Source organism: Entelurus aequoreus, linkage group LG17, assembly GCF_033978785.1.
Source record: "Entelurus aequoreus isolate RoL-2023_Sb linkage group LG17, RoL_Eaeq_v1.1, whole genome shotgun sequence".
In the NCBI taxonomy this organism is placed as follows: Eukaryota; Metazoa; Chordata; class Actinopteri; order Syngnathiformes; family Syngnathidae; genus Entelurus; species Entelurus aequoreus.
In genome coordinates this window covers 35,080,716-35,100,743 of record NC_084747.1, presented here as the reverse complement: position 1 = coordinate 35,100,743, position 20,028 = coordinate 35,080,716, and the positions used below count along the sequence as shown (strand labels likewise).

The 20,028-nt window shown below is 36.8% G+C and overlaps 1 protein-coding gene across 2 annotated transcripts in view; it reads right to left on the bottom strand.

Annotated features, from left to right (window-relative positions):
- Nucleotides 1-841: 841 nt before the first annotated feature.
- rnf122 (ring finger protein 122) overlaps nucleotides 842-20,028 on the bottom strand; it is a 55,696-nt gene continuing 36,509 nt past the window's right edge. The window contains exons 3-6 of one of the 2 annotated variants that reach the window (XM_062025574.1): nucleotides 8,061-8,106; nucleotides 7,938-7,979; nucleotides 7,773-7,855; nucleotides 842-4,399 (exon numbers count right to left, since the gene is read on the bottom strand). In XM_062025574.1, coding sequence (XP_061881558.1) covers nucleotides 4,285-4,399; nucleotides 7,773-7,855; nucleotides 7,938-7,979; nucleotides 8,061-8,106 — 286 coding nt within the window. In that variant the 3' untranslated portion in view covers nucleotides 842-4,284. The remainder of the gene's footprint in view (nucleotides 4,400-7,772; nucleotides 7,856-7,937; nucleotides 7,980-8,060; nucleotides 8,107-20,028) is intronic. The other variant, XM_062025575.1, reaches the window with a different exon arrangement.

Sequence of the window (20,028 nt, the reverse complement as noted above, 5' to 3'; positions counted from 1 at the left end):
AAATGTGAGAAATATATTTGTTAGAAAGGTATGACGGAACTTTTACATTCGGCACCCCATAAGTTTACACATAAAAAATAAAATTATAATTTTAAAAAAAAGTATATATATATATATATATATATATATATATATATATATATATATATATATATATATATATATATATATATTTTATTTTATTTATTTTTTTTATTTTTATTTTTTTTTAAGGGTTACAACACTGTTAGAATATAATACATTTATAATTAAATTAATAGAATACATTTATTAGATAATAAATACATTTTAATAAATTAATTAATTAGATTAAAACCTCTTAAGGCCTTAGTGGCCACATGCGTGGACAGCACCTTTTAGCTCTTATTTCCAAAATTGTGTATACTACTGAATTGGGGTCTTATGGCCCTTATGTGGACACTTATACTGCCACCTGGTGGTGTCAGAAGAGTATAACATACAATGGAATTTGGAAAAAAAAAAGTGTAAAAATAAGAATTAGCACGTCACTAAACATGAAGTACACGTTTGTTACTTATGGACTAAGTAAATCATATAAAAAGATTATTCTTAGTTTTTTATTCTAATTAGGGTCCAATAAGCCCAAATAGCAAAGAGAAATAAAAAAAAAAGCATGTAAACAAACAGCTTGGGCCTTAAGAGGTTAAATTAATAAAATATTATAAATCATAATATATAATTACTTTATATAGCCTAATACAACAGTATAAATATTTGTAAACTCAACTCAGGACATGCATTGTAGTATATTACAGGCAAATCATGTAAAATATCACTTATAGATAAGCCAGCAGTGCACCAAACAGAAACAAAAACCACATATGAATACAAAACCATTTTAATATCTGATCTGACCTGAGGATGGCGCCACATGCATTCTGCATATCAACACATCAACAAGCTGAGTGAAATAGACAAGTGGGTTTCTTGTGGCTTCCAGTTATTTACATCAGTTAGTTTACAAAAATATGGAACTTGTTTGGCTTCATATTATCATTAGTACTAATAATGTGCTTTGTGAAATTTGTGATCAGGTCAGGCAGTGTTTTGCGTCATAATTTACACTTTTTTTTGTTAAAAAACAAAACAAAACAAAAAACAGCAGTGGAATGTACAGAAGAACCAACAATATTGTCTCAAAACACTGCAGACTCTGCAGCCTTATAATCCCAACGATCTGATATGTTTCTTTTTAAAATATGAACTCAAAGTGCATTTATCTTCAAAATACGACATCACAGAACCGCACAACTATATTGTAGTTAGGGCATATCTGCCCCTTCATCAGGTACACCTGCACAATCTAACGAGACCCAACAAAGCTGCAAAATTTTACTGTGGATAAGAAGAAAAAAAAATCAGTAATATTTATTAGTGGTTGTGGTGTATCAAATCAGAGCTGTACTGCATCATACTGACAGCTATCATTTTGATATTTAGCCACATGTGACAGTGTGGTCATTCACCACTGCCTGCAAACCACAAGTAGTAAAATAAATTGCTAAATTCAAGCATTATTATCTTCATTATTTCAGTTCTTGTATTGGATCACATTATATTTTGCAGGTAACACTGTTGCCATTGAGTGTGTGATAAGTGATAACACAATAAAAACATGTTAAGAGACAATAATGTGCAACATTAACCCTCTATGGAGCAAGTTGAACCCTATATAATTATTATAGTAATTTCAGTAACATTTAAAAAAAAAAGATTTGTCATAATAGTTTTTTTCCATTTGGTTACACACTAAATTTTAAATTTTCACAGTTAAAGTCTGCACACAGTAAACAAAACCACTGTGCAGATTTGTCTAATATTAGGCATAGACTCTGCTTCACAGTTTTTGCGAAATATTACACACAATGCTTTACACACACCTTCCCATCTTGCACATGTGATGTGGATGAGATACTATGGCCTGATCCAGCTAGACAGATTTTTTTTCCCAAACCTTTTTATTTGTCTCAGATTTTAATTTGTACTGCATGTCATTATTGACTACTGTGATATGTTACTTTACCTGACAGTGGTAAAAAAAAAAAAACAACATATTTTCAGTTTGCAGCATCATTGTTGAGCACTTCTTGAAAAGATTACAGGATATTTTGACTTTCTGTTTAGGTCCTTACGTATAGGCCCACTTCAAAGTAAACAATGACGATTGCTGTGGATTTGCCCATATATTTTGTCAAGTTACAGTAATCATTCATCACATATGTTAAAAAGGTCGGGCAAAATGACGCAAACATGTGATTTCTTATAGTAAAATACGTTTTTTTTATAAATGTGTTTTGTATTCATCACTGTTCTGGGTAACTCACTCCAATAGTGTCTTATCATTTGAAGTCTGTGTGAGTGAGATGACAATAAAACTGAATTTTTACAAATGCTTGCTTTATTTTGAGGAATGGGCATATGTTTTGACCAGGGGTGTCCAAACTTTTTCCACTGAGGGCTGTACACGGAAAAATTTAAGCATGCGGGGGCCATTTTGATATTTTTCCTTTTCAAATCTTAACAAAATATATGGATTTTTTTTTTTTTTTAACCTTTAGGGCTCCTGGGGACTATAAAGGGTCTCAGTCATTAAACTGTTGAAAATAAGTCAAATTATTATTTTTTATTATTATTTAACGCTTACAGTAAATCTCTATATCAACTTGAGGTTGATATAAAGTAAAAAAAAAAAAAAAAAAAGGTTTTCTGTCAAAGACAAATTTGTTTTTTATAGTAAAACTGAAATATGCAGTATTTAGTAATTAGAGCCTTAAAAGATCAATAATGCAGGACACCATTGATTTTAATTCTTTAATATTTTTGAGTAATCACAGTGAAAAGTTAAATAAAATCCTACTAAATATATTTGGGATCCAAAAGGTCCCCCACTCATAAAGTGATACATTTTTATTAGTTTTTTTTTTACTTTTAACACTTAAATTACGAGATCAACTTCAGATATATCTGTCGATTTTACGTTTGAACTATTATTTTGTTTGTTTTATGCTCTTTTGTCAAATAAAACTTTGATGTTTTTATATGGCAACCACACAATATATGCAATATTTTTTCCACATAAAACATTTTAAAGTGATATTTTTAACTAATAATTCATTATAACATAGATTTTTTTTTAGTAATGGCAAAAAAAAGAAAAAGAAACGAAGACAAAAGAAAAAAAACAGCCTGCATGTCAGCTTTGTGTCAACATTGCAACTTTTTCTTGTTAGATTTCACCTCATTACACTTTTTTTAAATGTTTTTTTAAATTTTTGCAATATTATCAATTTTGCAATTTTTGCAGAATGTGTGGCGGGCCGGTAAACAATTACTGCGGGCCGCAAATGGCCCCTGGGCCGCACTTTCAAAACCAGGACACCCCTGGTTTTGACCAAAGTATGTCATTTTGCAAATAATCTAGGAATTAAGAAAATTGAATGTGGTGTTTGGAAAAGTGTGTAAATCCTTTTGAAAAAAGACACAGTTAGTAAAATTGTGTGTAAGCAAATGGACAGAACGGTAATACAAGTGCATGTACGTTTCTTTAACCATAATTAATATTTTTCAATGATCATTTAGTATTAGTTGATATCATGCCGCACCTTTGTCAAATATATATTTTTAAAATGTTTAATTTTTCACTCATTTGATGATGTAACGATTTGTTTACATTATTTCATAAATGTTTTTTGTTATTATCATTACCTTGATTTGCTGATTGGTCACTTGCACCATAAAGGGTGAATTAATGTGTTGGTGTGTGATTGCTACAATTGAACTTTGTAGTTCAAATTAGGTATTTAAAAAAAAAAAAAAAAGAAGAACCTCCATCTCCTTTAAGCCACATTTGATCGCCATGTCCTTGCTACAAAGCTTTGTCCTCATCTTTTTCACATTACGCGGATGTACACTCATGCGGTCGTCTCATTGGTCCCACGGGAGTCAACTGAACACTTCTGGCTGTAAAAACAAAACAAAACCGTTGACCTCAGTGGAGGGAAGATGTGTGGAGAGAAATAGATGTGGAGTGAAGGCTGATTAAGCACGGATGTGTGGGTGGTTGAAGATTATGAAGAAGGTGCCTCCGTGTTGCCATCTTAGGGTTGGGTTGCTAGGTAACAACATCCCTCAACAGAATCTTTGTCTGGTTGGTTAGCCAGACCCAAAGTTCCCTTATGATGTCCTTGCAGCAGCCAAACACTGGTCCTTCTCCCCTGTTGGTGCCTACCACCACTACAACCAAGGTGAGATGCGGTTGCTAGGTTACACCAGTTCATCCAGCAGGGTACCGATGCTGTGGTGCTGCACCGGGGGGCCGGCGATGGGTTTGTTGCACATGGGGCACACACAGCGCACCTCCAGCCACTTGACAAGACATCTGCAGAGACACACGCACACACACACATGCACACGTGAAGATTTTTGAAGTGTGTGTGTTGTTTGTTTCTTTTCTTTGCACCAAATAACAACAAATGCAACAAAAACACAATTTGGTCAATGTCTAATTTGTCTGTATCACAACATAAACAACTGGACACAACATTATTATAGGTTACACAATACAGAACCATTACTTAACAATAAGATCAATACAAACCCTGGAACAAAAATTCTACAAAACTAATACAATAAAAAAAAGGTAACACTTTAGTATGGGGAACACATATTCACCATTAATTAGTTGCTTATTAACATGCAAATTAGTAACATATTGGCTCTTAATTAGTCTCTATTAAGTACTTAATAATGCCTTATTCTGCATGGCCTTATTATACAACCAGTAAGCCATTAACTAAGAGTCTTCCCTCAATAACCTCAGAATTATTGTTTATTAGTAACCCTAACCCTAACCCTTATATGTTTCTCTAGTGTACAAATAACTTTAAATTAATTCTTTGTTACTTTAATAAGCAACTAATTAATGGTGAATATGTTTCCCATACTAAAGTGTTACCAAAAAAATGTCATATAATTTAATATTAATGTACAACATTTAATTTAATGGAATTGAATTGAACTTAATACAAATGGGCCACAATAATAAAAATGATACATGGCAGTACTGTACATTAAATGTTGCATTAATACCTCTCGAAACTGAGCATTATTCAATCATTCAATCAAAATTTATTTACATAGCTCTTAATCACAAATGCCTCACAAACCACTAGATGAGCCCACATCGGGGCAATAATTTTTAAGTTTGCAAAGTGTCAATACAGCTTTTATAAAAGCCCAAAATGATGTAACATGCTGGAAACGTCCTCCGACATCAGGAGACAAAGGGACTATTTTAAGCATTTGCCGCGGAAATGAAATTGACCCAAACCAACTGACCTTGCCAAAATAATAAAGGAAGCCGTTTGATGAGCTTTTAATAGTTTAACTCAACAATGGAGGCCATCTGAGTAGAATAATGTCAGTCCAGAGGCCCTGTTTGTTTGAGGGGTCATATCCCTCTTGATTGAACATACATACAACATATACAACACAACATGTTAAAAAAAAGACAGGTGTAATTTACAAACCCCCAAACCAGTGAAGTTGGCATGTTGTGTAAATGGTAAATAAAAACAGAATACAATGATTTGCAAATCATTTTCAACTTATATTCAATTGAATAGACTGCAAAGACAAGATATTTCATGTTTGAACTGAGAACTTTTTTTTTTTTTTGCAAATAATAATTAACTTAGAATTTAACGGCAGCAACGCATTGCAAAAAAGTTGGCACAGGGGCATGTTCACCACTGTGTTACATGGCCTTTCCTTTTAACAACACTCAGTAAACATTTGGGAACTGAGGAGACCAATTTTTGAAGCTTTTCAGGTGGAATTATTTCCCATTCTTGCTTGATGTACAGCTTAAGTTGTTCAACAGTCCAGGGTCTCCGTAGTGGTATTTTACGCTTCATAATGCGCCACACATTTTCAATGGGGCACAGGTCTGGACTACAAGCAGGCCAGTCTAGTACCCGCACTCTTTTACTATGAAGCCACGTTGATGTAACACGTGGCTTGGCATTATCTTGCTGAAATAAGCAGGGGGCGTCCATGATAACGTTGCTTGGATGGCAACATATGTTGCTCCAAAACCTGTATGTACCTTTCAGCATTAATGGTGCTTTCACAGATGTGTACGTTACCCATGCCTTGGGCACTAATACACATGCTGGCTTTTCAACTTTGCGCCTATAACAATCCGGATGGTTCTTTTCCTCTTTGGTCCAGAGGACACGACGTCCACAGTTTCCAAAAACAATTTGAAATGTGGACTCGTCAGACCACAGAACACTTTTCCACTTTGTATCAGTCCATCTTAGATGAGCTCGGGCCCAGCGAAGCCGACGGCGTTTCTGGGTGTTGTTGATAAATGGCTTTGGCTTTGCACAGTATAGTTTTAACTTGCACTTACAGATGTAGCAATGTACTGTAGTTACTGACAGTGGTTTTCTGAAGTGTTCCTGAGCCCATGTGGGGATATCCTTTAAACACTGATGGCGCTTTTTGATGCAGTACCGCCTGAGGGATTGAAGGTCTGTAATATCATCGCTTACGTGCAGTGATTTCTCCAGATTCTTGGAACCTTTTGATGATATTACGGACCGTAGATGGTGAAATCCCTAAATTCTTTGCAATAGCAAGCTGTGAAATGTTGTTCCTAAACTGTCCGACAATTTGCTCACGCATTTGTTCACAAAGTGGTGACCCTCGCCCCATCCTTATTTGTGAATGACTGAGCATTTCATGGAAGATGCTTTTATACCCAAGCATGGCACCCACCTGTTCCCAATTAGCCTGTTCACCTGTGGGATGTTCCAAATAAGTGTTTGATTGTCATGATCCTGGGTCCGGATCATGTTTGTTTTGTTTTTTGTTAGTTTGGGACTCCTTTTGTTATTGCCTGTGCACCTGTGAGTTTGTTTCATCACCATGGTTACTTATGATTTTCACCTGCCTCTCTTGTTTGGGACACACCTGTGTCTAATCATCAGAGACTCTATTTAAGCCTGCTTTTCCCGGTCACTCATTGTAGCTTCGTTGTTTGCTGTATGCAACAGTCACGCTTGTTTATTCCTGTTCTTGATTCCTGATTCTTGATTCCGGTGCTAAGTAAGTTTTTGTTTTAGCTTCTCGTGCGAACGCCACGCTTTCCTTTTGTTTTTGTCTGTTTGTATCCATTTACTATTTATGTTAAATAAACCAAATCTTACCTGCACGCTGTCGTCCGGAGTAGTCCGGGTAGCATTGGAGCAACGATCCCGCAGCAAGCTGCAACCCCAACCGTGACATTGATGAGCATTCCTCAACTTTCTCAGTCGTTTTTGCCACTTGTGCCAGCTTTTTTGGAACATATCGCAGGCATCAAATTCCAAATTAGCTAATATTTGCAAAAAATAACAATGTTTTCCAGTTTGAACGTTAAGTATCTTGTCTTTGCAGTCTATTCTATTGAATATAGGTTGAAAAGGATTTGCTAATCATTAGTGTGTGAATGTGAGTGTGAATGTTGTCTATCTGTGTTAGCCCTGCGATGAGGTGGCCACTTGTCCAGGGTGTACCCCGCCTTCCGCCCGAATGCAGCTGAGATAGGCTCCAGCACCCCCCCGCGACCCCGAAAGGGACAAGCGGTAGAAAATGGATGGATGGATATATTCTGTTTTTATTTACAATTTACACAAGGTGCCAACTCCACTGGTTTTGGGTTTTGTAAAACAAACAACCTGCCTTTTTTATGTACCGATACTCACTTTCGATGAAAAGCATGTTGGCATGGTAACACTCCGAGCTCGTCTTTAAACTTAAAGTCCTCCAGACACACGGCGCACGTCTGCTGTGTGAGTGACGGACAGCACACTCAACCTTTTGACATTCACGTTGATTGTTTTTGAAATGAAGTGCATGCGCATTCTTACCCCGTGCAGATTCAACCTTTTGGGATCTCCTTTCAAAACCACCTGTGGAGACAAAATCATGTTTAAATGTCAGTACATGTAGGAGATAGTGGGATGTGTTGATGTGTTGTTCTTCAGGCCCACCTCTCTGTATCCAAACCGCTCACTCTGGGCTTGGTGTCGAAGTTTGCTAAGGAACAATTGACACACACAATACTAAATATTGGTAAAAGACCAGTGTGACACAACAGAATATAAAAAAAAGAGATTGATTGTCAAGTACGTGATCAGACTTTTTTATAATTAATCATTATAATACCATTGATACCATATAAGACGACCCTCTTTTGAGAGACCAATCTTTGGGAAAATATTTTTTAAACAAAAATCATATTTTTAAAAACATTTGAAACACAAAGCTTAGACTCTCGTAGAAGAAGTTTTTCAAGGACTCTCTGGGAATAAAAGACAGAACGACCCATGGCACAGCTTAGGATGACCACAGTTGATGCGCTAGCTGTTCAAAGTCAGGACCCGGGGTGGACCACTCATCTGTGCCTCAGTTGATGACATCTCTGCGCTGCTGACTTGTCTCCACCCAAGACGATCTCCGGCTGGCCCCACTATGGACTGGACTCTCACACTATTACCGTATTTTTCGGACTATAAGTCGCAGTTTTTTTCATAGTTTGGCCGGGGGTGCAACTTATACTCAGGAGCGACTTATGTGTGAAATTATTAACACATTACCGTAAAATATCAAATTATATTATTTAGCTCAGTCACGTAAGAGACTAGACGTATAAGATTTCATGGGATTTAGCGATTAGGAGTGACAGATTGTTTGGTAAACGTATAGCATGTTCTATATGTTATAGTTATTTGAATGACTTTTACCATAATATGTTACGTTAACATACCAGGCACGTTCTCAGTTGGTTATTTATGCCTCATATAACGTACACTTATTCAGCCTGTTGTTCACTATTCTTTATTTATTTTAAATTGCCTTTCAAATGTCTATTTTTGGTGTTGGGTTTTATCAAATAAATTTCCCCCAAAAATGCGACTTATATATTGTGCATTTTGGGCCGGTGCGACTTATACTCCGGAGCGACTTACAGTATACTCCGAAAAATAGGGTAACTAGATCCTCTCGACCGACGTTCATTGCACCGGTCGGGGGGGGGGGGGGGGGGGGGGGGGGGGGGGGTCCCCCTCCAAGGTTTCTCATTGTATCCCATTGGGTTGAGTTTTTTCTTGCCCTGATGTGGGATCTGAGCCGAGGATGTTGTTGTGGCTTGTGCAGCCCTTTGAGACACAGGTGATTTAGGGCTATATAAATAAACTTTGATTGATTGATTGATTGATTGATTTTTAGTTTGTTTTCTAGGGGAAAAATGGTGCCCTATTTTTGGGGGATTTAACAGCCTTTTGGAATCGACTGCGTTTAAGACTCCACTGCTCTCTGATAATGAACAGTCATATCCACTATTCAAGCAATTACTTCTTGTTCAGAACCGGTTCCCAGTGTATTAATTCCTTGGAATCGCTTCCCGTTTTTTCAAACGGTTCCCTTAACGATTCTTCCGGGTGAGGGTGACGTCATTACTCTACGTGTGTGGTGACGTCAGAGGGCAAAATGGCGGTGCCTGGGCACAACAAACGCTCTAAAGTTGACTACATTTTACAAGAAAAGATTGCAACAGCACTACTTGTAGTGATGGTCAGATGAAGCCTCATCAGGCATCGAACCACATGAGCCAGTTGGTTCAAGAATTTCTCGAAGCTTCAATGCATGCTTCGGCACAAGACTCCACCTGCTGGTCAAATGTATCATTACAAACAGTTGCATCTTAACCACATATTGTGTGATGCATTGAAATTCCGCGTCTATTATGGCTTTTGGAAATGACAATGGATGGAATGAATCACAATAAATGTTTGACAAAATGATTTTGCTAGGTAAATCAAGAAGGTATAATGAAATATGTTTTTTGGGATATATATGTACATATATTGTGTGTTTGTATAATACCAACACGGTAGAATCATATGATAAGGCAGGTTGTTTAATGTTTTTCTTCACCTTGAGGAAATGGCATGAAGAGGAAGATGACAATATAATGTAACTTGGACAATGGTGTACAGAACAGAGGAGATTTAGTTCTTTTTTTTGTTGTTGTTGACAAAACCTCCCTATTATCCAGCTATTGATTTCTGGTAGCTGGCTAAGAAGAATAAATACAGCATGCTTTACTTTAATAAATGTCATGTTTACAGTGATAACCACATTTGAGAACTGACGTTGCCAAGAATTGAACCCATGTCTTGTAGAATAAAATTTGAATGCGCGAACCTAATTTCTGATGACATCACCGATACATGTGGTAATTAGATATTTATTAAATGGACGTCACGTTTGCCGTTAGGGTTCAGTTTGTCATCCTTCTTTGATTCTAGCGGCATTTAAAAAAAAACTATTTGTATTCTCTATCCATATTCCAAACTGACCACAAGTCTCAAAAGCTCACATTTTCAATGGAGCTTGGGCGGTTTATGAGTTGACGAATCTCCCGGTAAACTGAACCACTTCCCGAAACAGTCACGTGGTACAACTTGGCAACGAGCCTTAAAACGTCATTATTTCAGCTGTCGTGCGAAATATTTTGTATCCCCTACGGCAGTGTTTTTCAACCACTAGTGTGCCGTGAGATACAGTCTGGTGTGCCGTGGGAGATTACGTAGTTTCACCTATTTGGGTTAAAAATATTTTTAGCAAACCAGTAATTATAATCCGCAAATAATGTGCCATTGTTGAGTGTCGGTGCTGTCTAAAGCTCAGCAGAGTAACCATGTTATTCTCTTTAATATCAGTAGTTGGCAGTCGGTAGCTAATTGCTTTGTAGATGTCGGTAACACGTTGTGTGAGACGACGATAGTTTGTCGTGATCACAATATGCAGGCGACGATTTTAATTTTCCTGAGGGAACTCTCCTGAAGGAATCAATAAAGTACTATCTATCTACAGCGGGAGGCAATGTGCAGGTAAAAAGGTGTCTGAAGCTTACACCAAAAATAAACAAAAGGTGAGTGCCCCTAAGAAAAGGCATTGAAGCATAGGAATGGCTATGCAGAACGAAACTAAAACTCAACTGGCTACAAATTAAACAAAAACAGAATGCTGGACGACAGCAAAGACTTACTGTGGAGCAAAGACGGCGTCCGTACATGACATGACAATCCACAATGTCCCCACAAAAAAAGATAGCAACAATTTAAATATTCTTGATTGCTAAAACAAAGCAGGTGCGGGGAATATCGCTCAAAGGAAGACATGAAACTGCAACAGGAAAATACCAAGTAAAGAGAAAAAGCCACCAAAATAAGCGCGCAAGACAAGAACTAAAACACTACGCACGGGAAAACAGCAAAAAACTCAAAATAAGTCACAGTGTGATGTGACAGGTCGTGACAGTACACCTACTTTGAGACAAGAGCTATAGTGATGCATGCTTGTTTATGGTTTAAAGTCATATACAACAATTGCAACAACTACTTTTTATTGTCCACTACAGGGGTCACCAACCTTTTTGAAACCAAGAGCTACTTCTTGGGTACTGATTAATGCGAAGGGCTACCAGTTTGATACACACTTAAATAAATTGCCAGAAATAGCCAATTTGCTCAATTTACCTTTAACTCTATTATTAATAATTAATTATATTTACACTTAATTGAACGGTTTAAAAGAGGAGAAAACATGAAAAAAAATGACAATTACATTTTGAAACATAGTTTATCTTCAATTTCGACTCTTTAAAATTCAAAATTCAACCGAAAAAAAGGAGACAAAAACTAGCTGTACGAAAGCCTATTGTGTGCCTTTAACCAGTTTTGTAATGTTCCCATGCCTTTAAATTCCTAGGTCAATCTGTGACGTCATTTCCCCTTTAAAGCACGTCTTAGTCAAATAGCCGGTTTCAATCAGTGGTGGCAGCCAGCCTTGTGTGCGTTGACGACTAAATACCACACACAAAACCACACACATTCACATCTACCTTTCAGCAATAAAGATGATTAAAGGATTCTCTGACCGGAATCTGTCCATCGTGTCCCAACTCTAAAAGAACTACTATCCCCTCCTTACACTAGCTAATTCAAATCTTTTTGAAAAAATTTAAAAAATAATTTATGGAACATCATTAGTCATTTTTCCTGATTAAGATTAATTTTAGAATTTTGATGACATGTTTTAAATAGGTTCAAATCCAATCTGCACTTTGTTAGAATATATAACACATTGGATCAAGCTATATTTCTAACAAAGACAAATCATTATTTCTTCTAGATTTTCCAAAAAAAATTTTTTTTAACAAATTCAAAAGACTTTGAAATAAGATTTAAATTTGATTCTACAGATTTTCTAGATTTTCCAGAATTATTTTTTTGAATTTTAATCATAATAAGTTTGAAGAAATATTTCACAAATATTCTTCGTCAAAAAAACAGAAGCTAAAATGAAGAATTAAATTAAAATGTATTTATTATTCTTTACAATAATAAAAAAAAATGTTACTTGAACATTGATTTAAATTGTCACAAAAGAAAAGGAAGGAATTTAAAAGGTAAAAAGGTATATGTGTTTAAAAATCCTAAAATCATTTTTAAGGTTGTATTTTTTCTCTAAAATTGTCTTTCTGAAAGTTATAAGAAGCAAAGTAAAATTTATTTTATTTATTTAAACAAGTGAAGACCAAGTCTTTAAAATATTTTCTTGGATTTTCAAATTCTATTTGAGTTTTGTTTCTCTTAGAATTAAAAATGTCGGGCAAAGCGAGACCAGCTTGCTAGTAAATAAATACAATTTTAAAAATAGAGGCAGCTCACTGGTAAGTGCTGCTATTTGAGCTATTTTTAGAACAGGCCAGCGGGCTACTCATCTGGTCCTTACGGGCTACCTGGTGCCCGCGGGCACCGCGTTGGTGACTCCTGGTCTACTAAGTTTAATTTTTTAATGATTTCTGCTGCTGGTGTGCCTCCGGATTTTTTCAAAGAAAAAATGCGCTTGGCTCAAAAAAGGTTGAAAAACACTGCCCTACAGCGGTAGCGCGCACGGGGGCGGAGCTCTTTGCCTTGTTCAGACAGCGGAAGCACTTCCGTGTTATTAGCGATGTCAATGATTATGAATATTATGTATCCCCTACTAACTTTTTTTGTAATTAATAAAATGAGTCCAAATTCACAAGTTTTGTAAGTTTGTACAATGCCAAGTCTGTACATATATCCACATGTTAGTACATAGTTTGAGTTTTCTTGTGTTGTTGTTGTTGTTTTTTTAACATGGAATTGGTTCTACACTGTGGTGTTTGTTACCATTATATTGGTGTTATTTTATAATCTATCAGACAATGAAATAACTAATACATCAAATTACTGCATGTTATTGTCATTTGCAGAAAATAGGCAGGCTGACCAACCGCTCTGCAGCATGACACCGTACACAATAGAGAAGCTTGTGCAGCGATGTGAATACAAGTACAACACGTCATGTACGGATGATCAAATGCATTTATTCGGGTGGGAATGTCGCATGTTACACCAACGCCCTGAGATCGGTAGGTCGTGAGTTCAAACCCCGGCCGAGTCATACCAAAGACTATAAAAATGGGACCCATTACCTCCCTGCTTGGCATGCAGCATCAAGGGTTGGAATTGGGGGTTAAATCACCAAAAATGATTCCCGGGCGCGGCCACCGCTGCTGCTCACTGCTCCCCTCACCTCCCAGGGGAGTGATCAAGGGTGATGGGTCAAATGCAGAGACTAATTTCACCACACCTAGTGTGTGTGTGACAATCATTGGTACTTTAACAACATTTTTGACCATCAAAGCATGATCGTAATAATCCACATTTTGCATCATTGACATCGCTAATATCACGGAAGCATACTGGCCAACACTCCCAATTTTCCCGGGAGACTCCCGAATTTCAGTGCCCCACCCGAAAATCTCCCGGGGCAACCATTCTCCCGAATTTCTCCCGATTTCCACCCGGACAACAATATTGGGGGCGTGCCTTAAAGGCACTGCCTTTAGCGTCCTCTACAACCTGTCGTCACGTCCGCTTGTCCTCCATACAAACAGCGTGCCGGCCCAGTCACATAATATACGCGGCTTTTACACACACATATGTGAATGCAAGGCATACTTGATCAACAGCCATACAGGTCACACTGAGGGTAGCCGTATAAACAACTTTAACACTGTTACAAATATGCGCCACACTGTGAACCCACACCAAACAAGAATGACAAAAACATTTCGGGAGAACATCCGCACCGTAACACAACATAAACACAACAGAGCAAATACCCAGAACCCCTTGCAGCACTAACTCTTCCGGGACGCTACAATATACACCCCCAGCTACCACCAAACTCCGCCCACCTCAACCTCCTAATGCTCTCTCAGGGAGAGCATGTCCCAAATTCCAAGCTGCTGTTTTGAGGCATGTTAAAAAAAAAAAAAGCACTTTGTGACTTAAATAATAAATAAGGAAATGCCATGTTTGCATTTTTTTCCATAACTTGAGTTGAAGTTGTTCTCTTATTTTGGAAAACCTTGTTACATTGTTTAATGCATCCAGCAGGGCATCACAACAAAATTAGGCATAATAATGTGTTAATTCCACAACTGTATATATCGGTATCGATTGATATCGGTATCGGTATTTAAGAGTTGGACAATATCGGAATATCGGATATCCGCAAAAAAAGCCATTATCGGACATTTCTAATCGTAATAATCCATATTTTGTATCATTGACATCGCTAATATCACTGAAGTGCTGCCGCTGTCTGAACAAGGCAAATATTTCAGGGATACAGAGTTTCGCACGACACCAGCTCCTCCCCTAAATGAAGCGAGCCTCAATACGCGCTTCGCGGAAACACCCCCTCCATTACTCGACGTGCGCCTGAAATCCGCGGCACATTTGGTCCCATCACTTGTAATAATCATAAGGCGGCGAGTTCATCAAGAGGAGGACATACGAGCAATATGCTGAAACATTTGAACACACAGCATGCAATAATTATAAATGAAGGTCACGTTTTTAACCGCTCCCATCTAATCCCAACAGCAGTAACGCTAGCACGTCATATAAATACAACAGGTGCTAACTAACATTTCCTATCATTTTAGCACAGATCATTGGTGACTGTAGGCCACTTCACATTAGCAACACACAGGCACCGCACGTGACCTATGGTGGCCTAGGATGGTCAAACAAGACAACTTCACAACAGACCACAACTCTTTTGTTCTCTAACATTCCCACAGTAAATAAATAACAGTTTTTTCAGCTGCATGACTTTATAAATAACTTGCTATCTAATGTACCCATTTAGACAACTGAGAGGGTGTAAAATACAGCCTATTCAATATATATCACTTTATTCGTAATGCATCCAAAGGGCTTATTTGCATTTTCCTAAATATAATTACATGACATGTCTTTTTCTGAAATGTTTAAATCAGGGGTGTCAAACGTACGGCCCGAGGGCCGGATCAGGCCCGCGAACAGGTTTTATCCGGCCCGAGGGATGAGTTTGCTAAGTATAAAAATTAACCTGAAATTTTTGAATGACATAAACAGCTGTTCTAAATGTGTCCACTGGATGTCGCAATAGGAATTCTTTGTATCTTTGTAGATGATGCTACATATGTAAAAAAAATAAAATAAACCACATGATGTTAGTACATCAGTCGAAGAAAATGATCAAACTACATAAATAACATACTGTAATTTGATTTTGATATAATTTTTTTTATCTCGATAGATTGAAAATGAACACCAATGAGTTGAATGATGAACCTTATCACATAATTTATTCAGAAAATATAAATAACGACAAATAAAGATAGTATAATGTTAACCGCAACATTTAAGTGTAAAAAAACAACAACATTATGATTTGTACAATTTCAGAATTTGCTTGTTCTATTTTTAAACAAAGAAAACAATCTGAAGTTGTCTTTATTTTTAAGTTTTCGTGCTGTGATTTTACCAGTCCGGCCCACTTGGGAGTAGATTTTTCTCCATGTGGCCCCCGATCTATAATGAGTTTGACACCCCTGGTTTAAATCAATCATCTACTTCCAAACTAAGGGTGTAACGGTACATGTATTTGTATTGAACCGTTTCGGTACGTGGGTTTCGGTTCGGTTCGGAGGTGTACCAAATGAGTTTCCACATGGACATATTAAGTAGCGTAGCGCACGTTGTGTAAACAACAGTGTTGGGTTAGTTACTGAAAAACCAGTAACTAGTTACAGTTACTAGTTACTTTATTTCAAAAGTAACTCAGTTACTAACTCAGTTACTTACACCAAAAAGTAATGTGTTACTGTGAAAAGTAACTATTTAGTTACTTCTTTTTCCCCCCCTTTTTTTTTTAAGGCTCCCATTAATGCCCTTTTAGCCTTCATTTCAGTAGTTATTGCACTGGAGAATAATACAATGTGTTGATCAACTTGACATGCATTTGCATCACTGAACTCTGCTAAGCAATGTGGTCTACATACAACACACAAACAATGTGGTCTACATACAACACACAAACAATGTGGTCTACATACAACACACAAACAATGTGGTCTACATACAACACACAAACAATGTGGTCTACATACAACACACAAACAATGTGGTCTACATACAACACACAAAGACAAAGATATGTTACAAAGGGCCAATTTATTTCAGAGTAGAACAAATTGACAAAACTATTTTAAATAGTTGCAACATAATGACACTTTAACTTTAAGTAGATAGGATCTTTGATCCAAGACACAACTTACATTTAACTAAAATGTTATTTTCTTTGTGCTCGACAAAAGAAAAGTAGTGAGAATGTTAAGACACTCGACTTCTGGCTCCACCATGATGTCTTGTTAGTTGTTATGAGAGTAGCGTGTGTGTGTGTGAGTGTGGCCCTTTAAGATATGACAACATGTGAGGTGAGTGACGTCAGTGAGTGAGTGGGCGAGAGAAGTGAGGGACCGGCGACAGTGAGTGCGTGCAGGTGTTCTAGCTTGGTGGATGGCTGCGTCCAATAAAGTCACAAAGTTGCAAAAAACCGCCGGCCTCGTCATTCACCCTCAGCTGTAAAGACCCACTTCCGGGTAAAGTGAAGGTTGTTAGCCCCGAAGTACATAGGCCCTGGAGGAACGTCTCCCCCCCCAGCCCCCACCCACAGAAAGCACGCCTCTTCTTTTCCACCGCGGTCCGCAGCGCTCCAAAAAAACACACTCCGATCTTCTGTTTCTAGCCGATACAACATACAAAATAACGTAAAATAATGCAGTAACGCATCATGTAGTAACGGTAACTGAGTTACTGAACATAAAAAATAACACGTTAGATTACTAGTTACCGCCGAAACTAACGGCGTTACAGAAGTCCCAACATTGGTAAACAATGCACACCGAGGCACAACACACGGCATGCTAGCAGCGACCGGGCTACGACAACAAAGCAAAAGCGGTTTGCCGACATTGTTCAGCAGCAGTAGGGTATGCTTCTGGCAACACGTCAAACATGCTAACCCATTTGAAGCGTCACCACCCCCAAGTGAACATCGCTTCAACGACGAGAAAGACGAGCGTCGTGCAAACACAGCATTCAAGCAGCCTCTCCCCGGTGAGTCAGGCAGGGCTAAAGCAATAACAAATGCCGTTGGTGTTTTTATAGCAGCAGATTTAAGACCATATTGCATTAAAACTAGATTTTGACCCACTTCTTCTTTCTGCAGACATTGTGGATAAACTGATTTTTCTGGCAAAAAACATGAAGATTGAGTGAAAGTCACCAGGGTTAAAGGCTGGGGGGGTAAAGAAAAGTTAATCTGAGGCTGAGTTGACTTGAAACTGTTTAATGTTGCACTTTTTATATGTAGAAGAAAAGTTTTGTTATTTTAATTAATCTGAGCAACAACTTGAGGCAGTTTAATGTTGATTAACGTGGACCCCGACTTAAACAAGTTGAAAAACGTATTCGGGTGTTACCATTTAGTGGTCAATTGTACGGAATATGTACTGTACTGTGCAATCAACTAATAAAAGTCTCAATCAATCAATCAAAAAAAGCACTTTATATGTAGAAAGGTTTTGTTAAGAAACCATTCTGAGCCTTATCTTATTTAGTTTTTATTTTATATGTGTTGACTGCATTAACCCTGGCAATGGACCCTGTGTGTATATGTATGTTATTGTTATGCTTAGCATTCATGACTGCCTGCTGTTGCACTCATCAGCCTAGTGGTGGCTCACATCCATCACACACAGAGCTATTTCTATTTTTGGACAGAATTATTATAGTGCTCCCAATGTTAAAAGGATAAAGCCATTGTTTACAATTTGGTAAATAAATAACCAAAACATTTATATTTTGTTGTTTTCTTACTGTACCGAAAATGAACCTAACTGTGACCTCTAAACCGAGGTACGTACTGAACCGAAATTTTTGTGTACCGTTACACCCTTATTCCGAACACAAGCATCATTTGCATTCCTCGTATGATGTTAATTTATTATTCCGTAAAACCTTTTAACTATTTTTTTAAAAACTGTATCCTGATTAAAAACATATCCTCCAGTTAGTGGCTATTATAAATCTTACTTTCAGAGAATATGCATTTTACAGCATGTTTTGAAGGTATAGAATTTAAAAAATGACTTCTAGTTCTGGGTATATTTTATTGATCATATTAATTCAGAATTGGATGCTAATTTACAGGGCTTAAGTGGAGTTTGCCTTTAATAATTATGATTGAAGGTACAGTGTGATGATTGAAAGACGGAACCTTTTATTTGGTTATTGTCTATTGCCGTGACCAAAGTCAGAACATTATAGAAAAATAAACAAACAAAAATTAATTATCAGATGAAACAGTCTTGCGAGCCATAGTGACAACTAATGTAAACTTTTCAACTATTCAACATTACCATTGTCAAATGCTAACAGCTGTGTGTATACTGACAATTGGAAGCGTTTGACTATATATAATAACCAAATGCGGTCGGACATAGGCATTACATTTTTTTTAAGTGGCATTAAAAAACATTAAATTAGATTTGCTGATACCTGTAAAACCCTGATTATATTATACAGGTGAAACTCATACAATTAGAATATGGTGTAAAAGTCCATTCATGTCAGCAATTAACTTCAAATGTGAAACTAATCTGTGATATTAACTCATTACATGCAAAGTGAGATATGTCAAGCCTTTATTTGTTATCATTTTGATCATCATGGCTAACAGTTTTTGAAACATTACATTAAGTTGAGTTGAGTTGAGTTGAGTTGTTGAGTTGAGTTTGAGTTTATTTGGAACATGCAAGCATACAACATGATACATCACAATTTCCAGTTTCTCTTTTCAACATGTTCGAAAAGGAGTAGGAAGAAGCAGAGCTTATTTAATCCAACCCCTTTTCTTTACATAACAGTTGCTAAAACTTTTTGTTCACTTCCTGTTCACAATTTATTCACAATAAACTCCATAAGTAATCACAATAAAAATAAATAAATAAATAATAAAAAATAATTTAATAATAATAATTGGTGAAGTAAGTCATATTTCATATGATGAGATAAGTAAGATTACTTTGAGAATGAATGAATGAATGGATGAAATAAATTGAGAATGTTTGTCACGGTTCTTCTTTTTTGTACTTTGTAAACAATTTAAGTTTGAAGAGTTTCTTGAAGTGCATCATATTAGTACATTGTTTGATTGCTTTGCTTAATCCATTCCATAATTTAATTCCACATATTGATATACTGAAGGTCTTAAGTGTTGTACGTGCATACAAATGTTTTAAATTACGTTTTTCTCTAAGATTATATTTCTCCTCTTTTTTTGACAAGAATTGTTGTATATTCTTGGGTAGCAGGTTATAGTTTGCTTTGTGCATAATTTTAGCTGTTTGCAAATTCACTATGTCATGGAATTTCAGTATTTTTGATTCAATAAATAAAGGGTTTGTATGTTCTCTATATCCAACATTATGTATTATTCTGATCTTTTTTGTAACACCGTTAG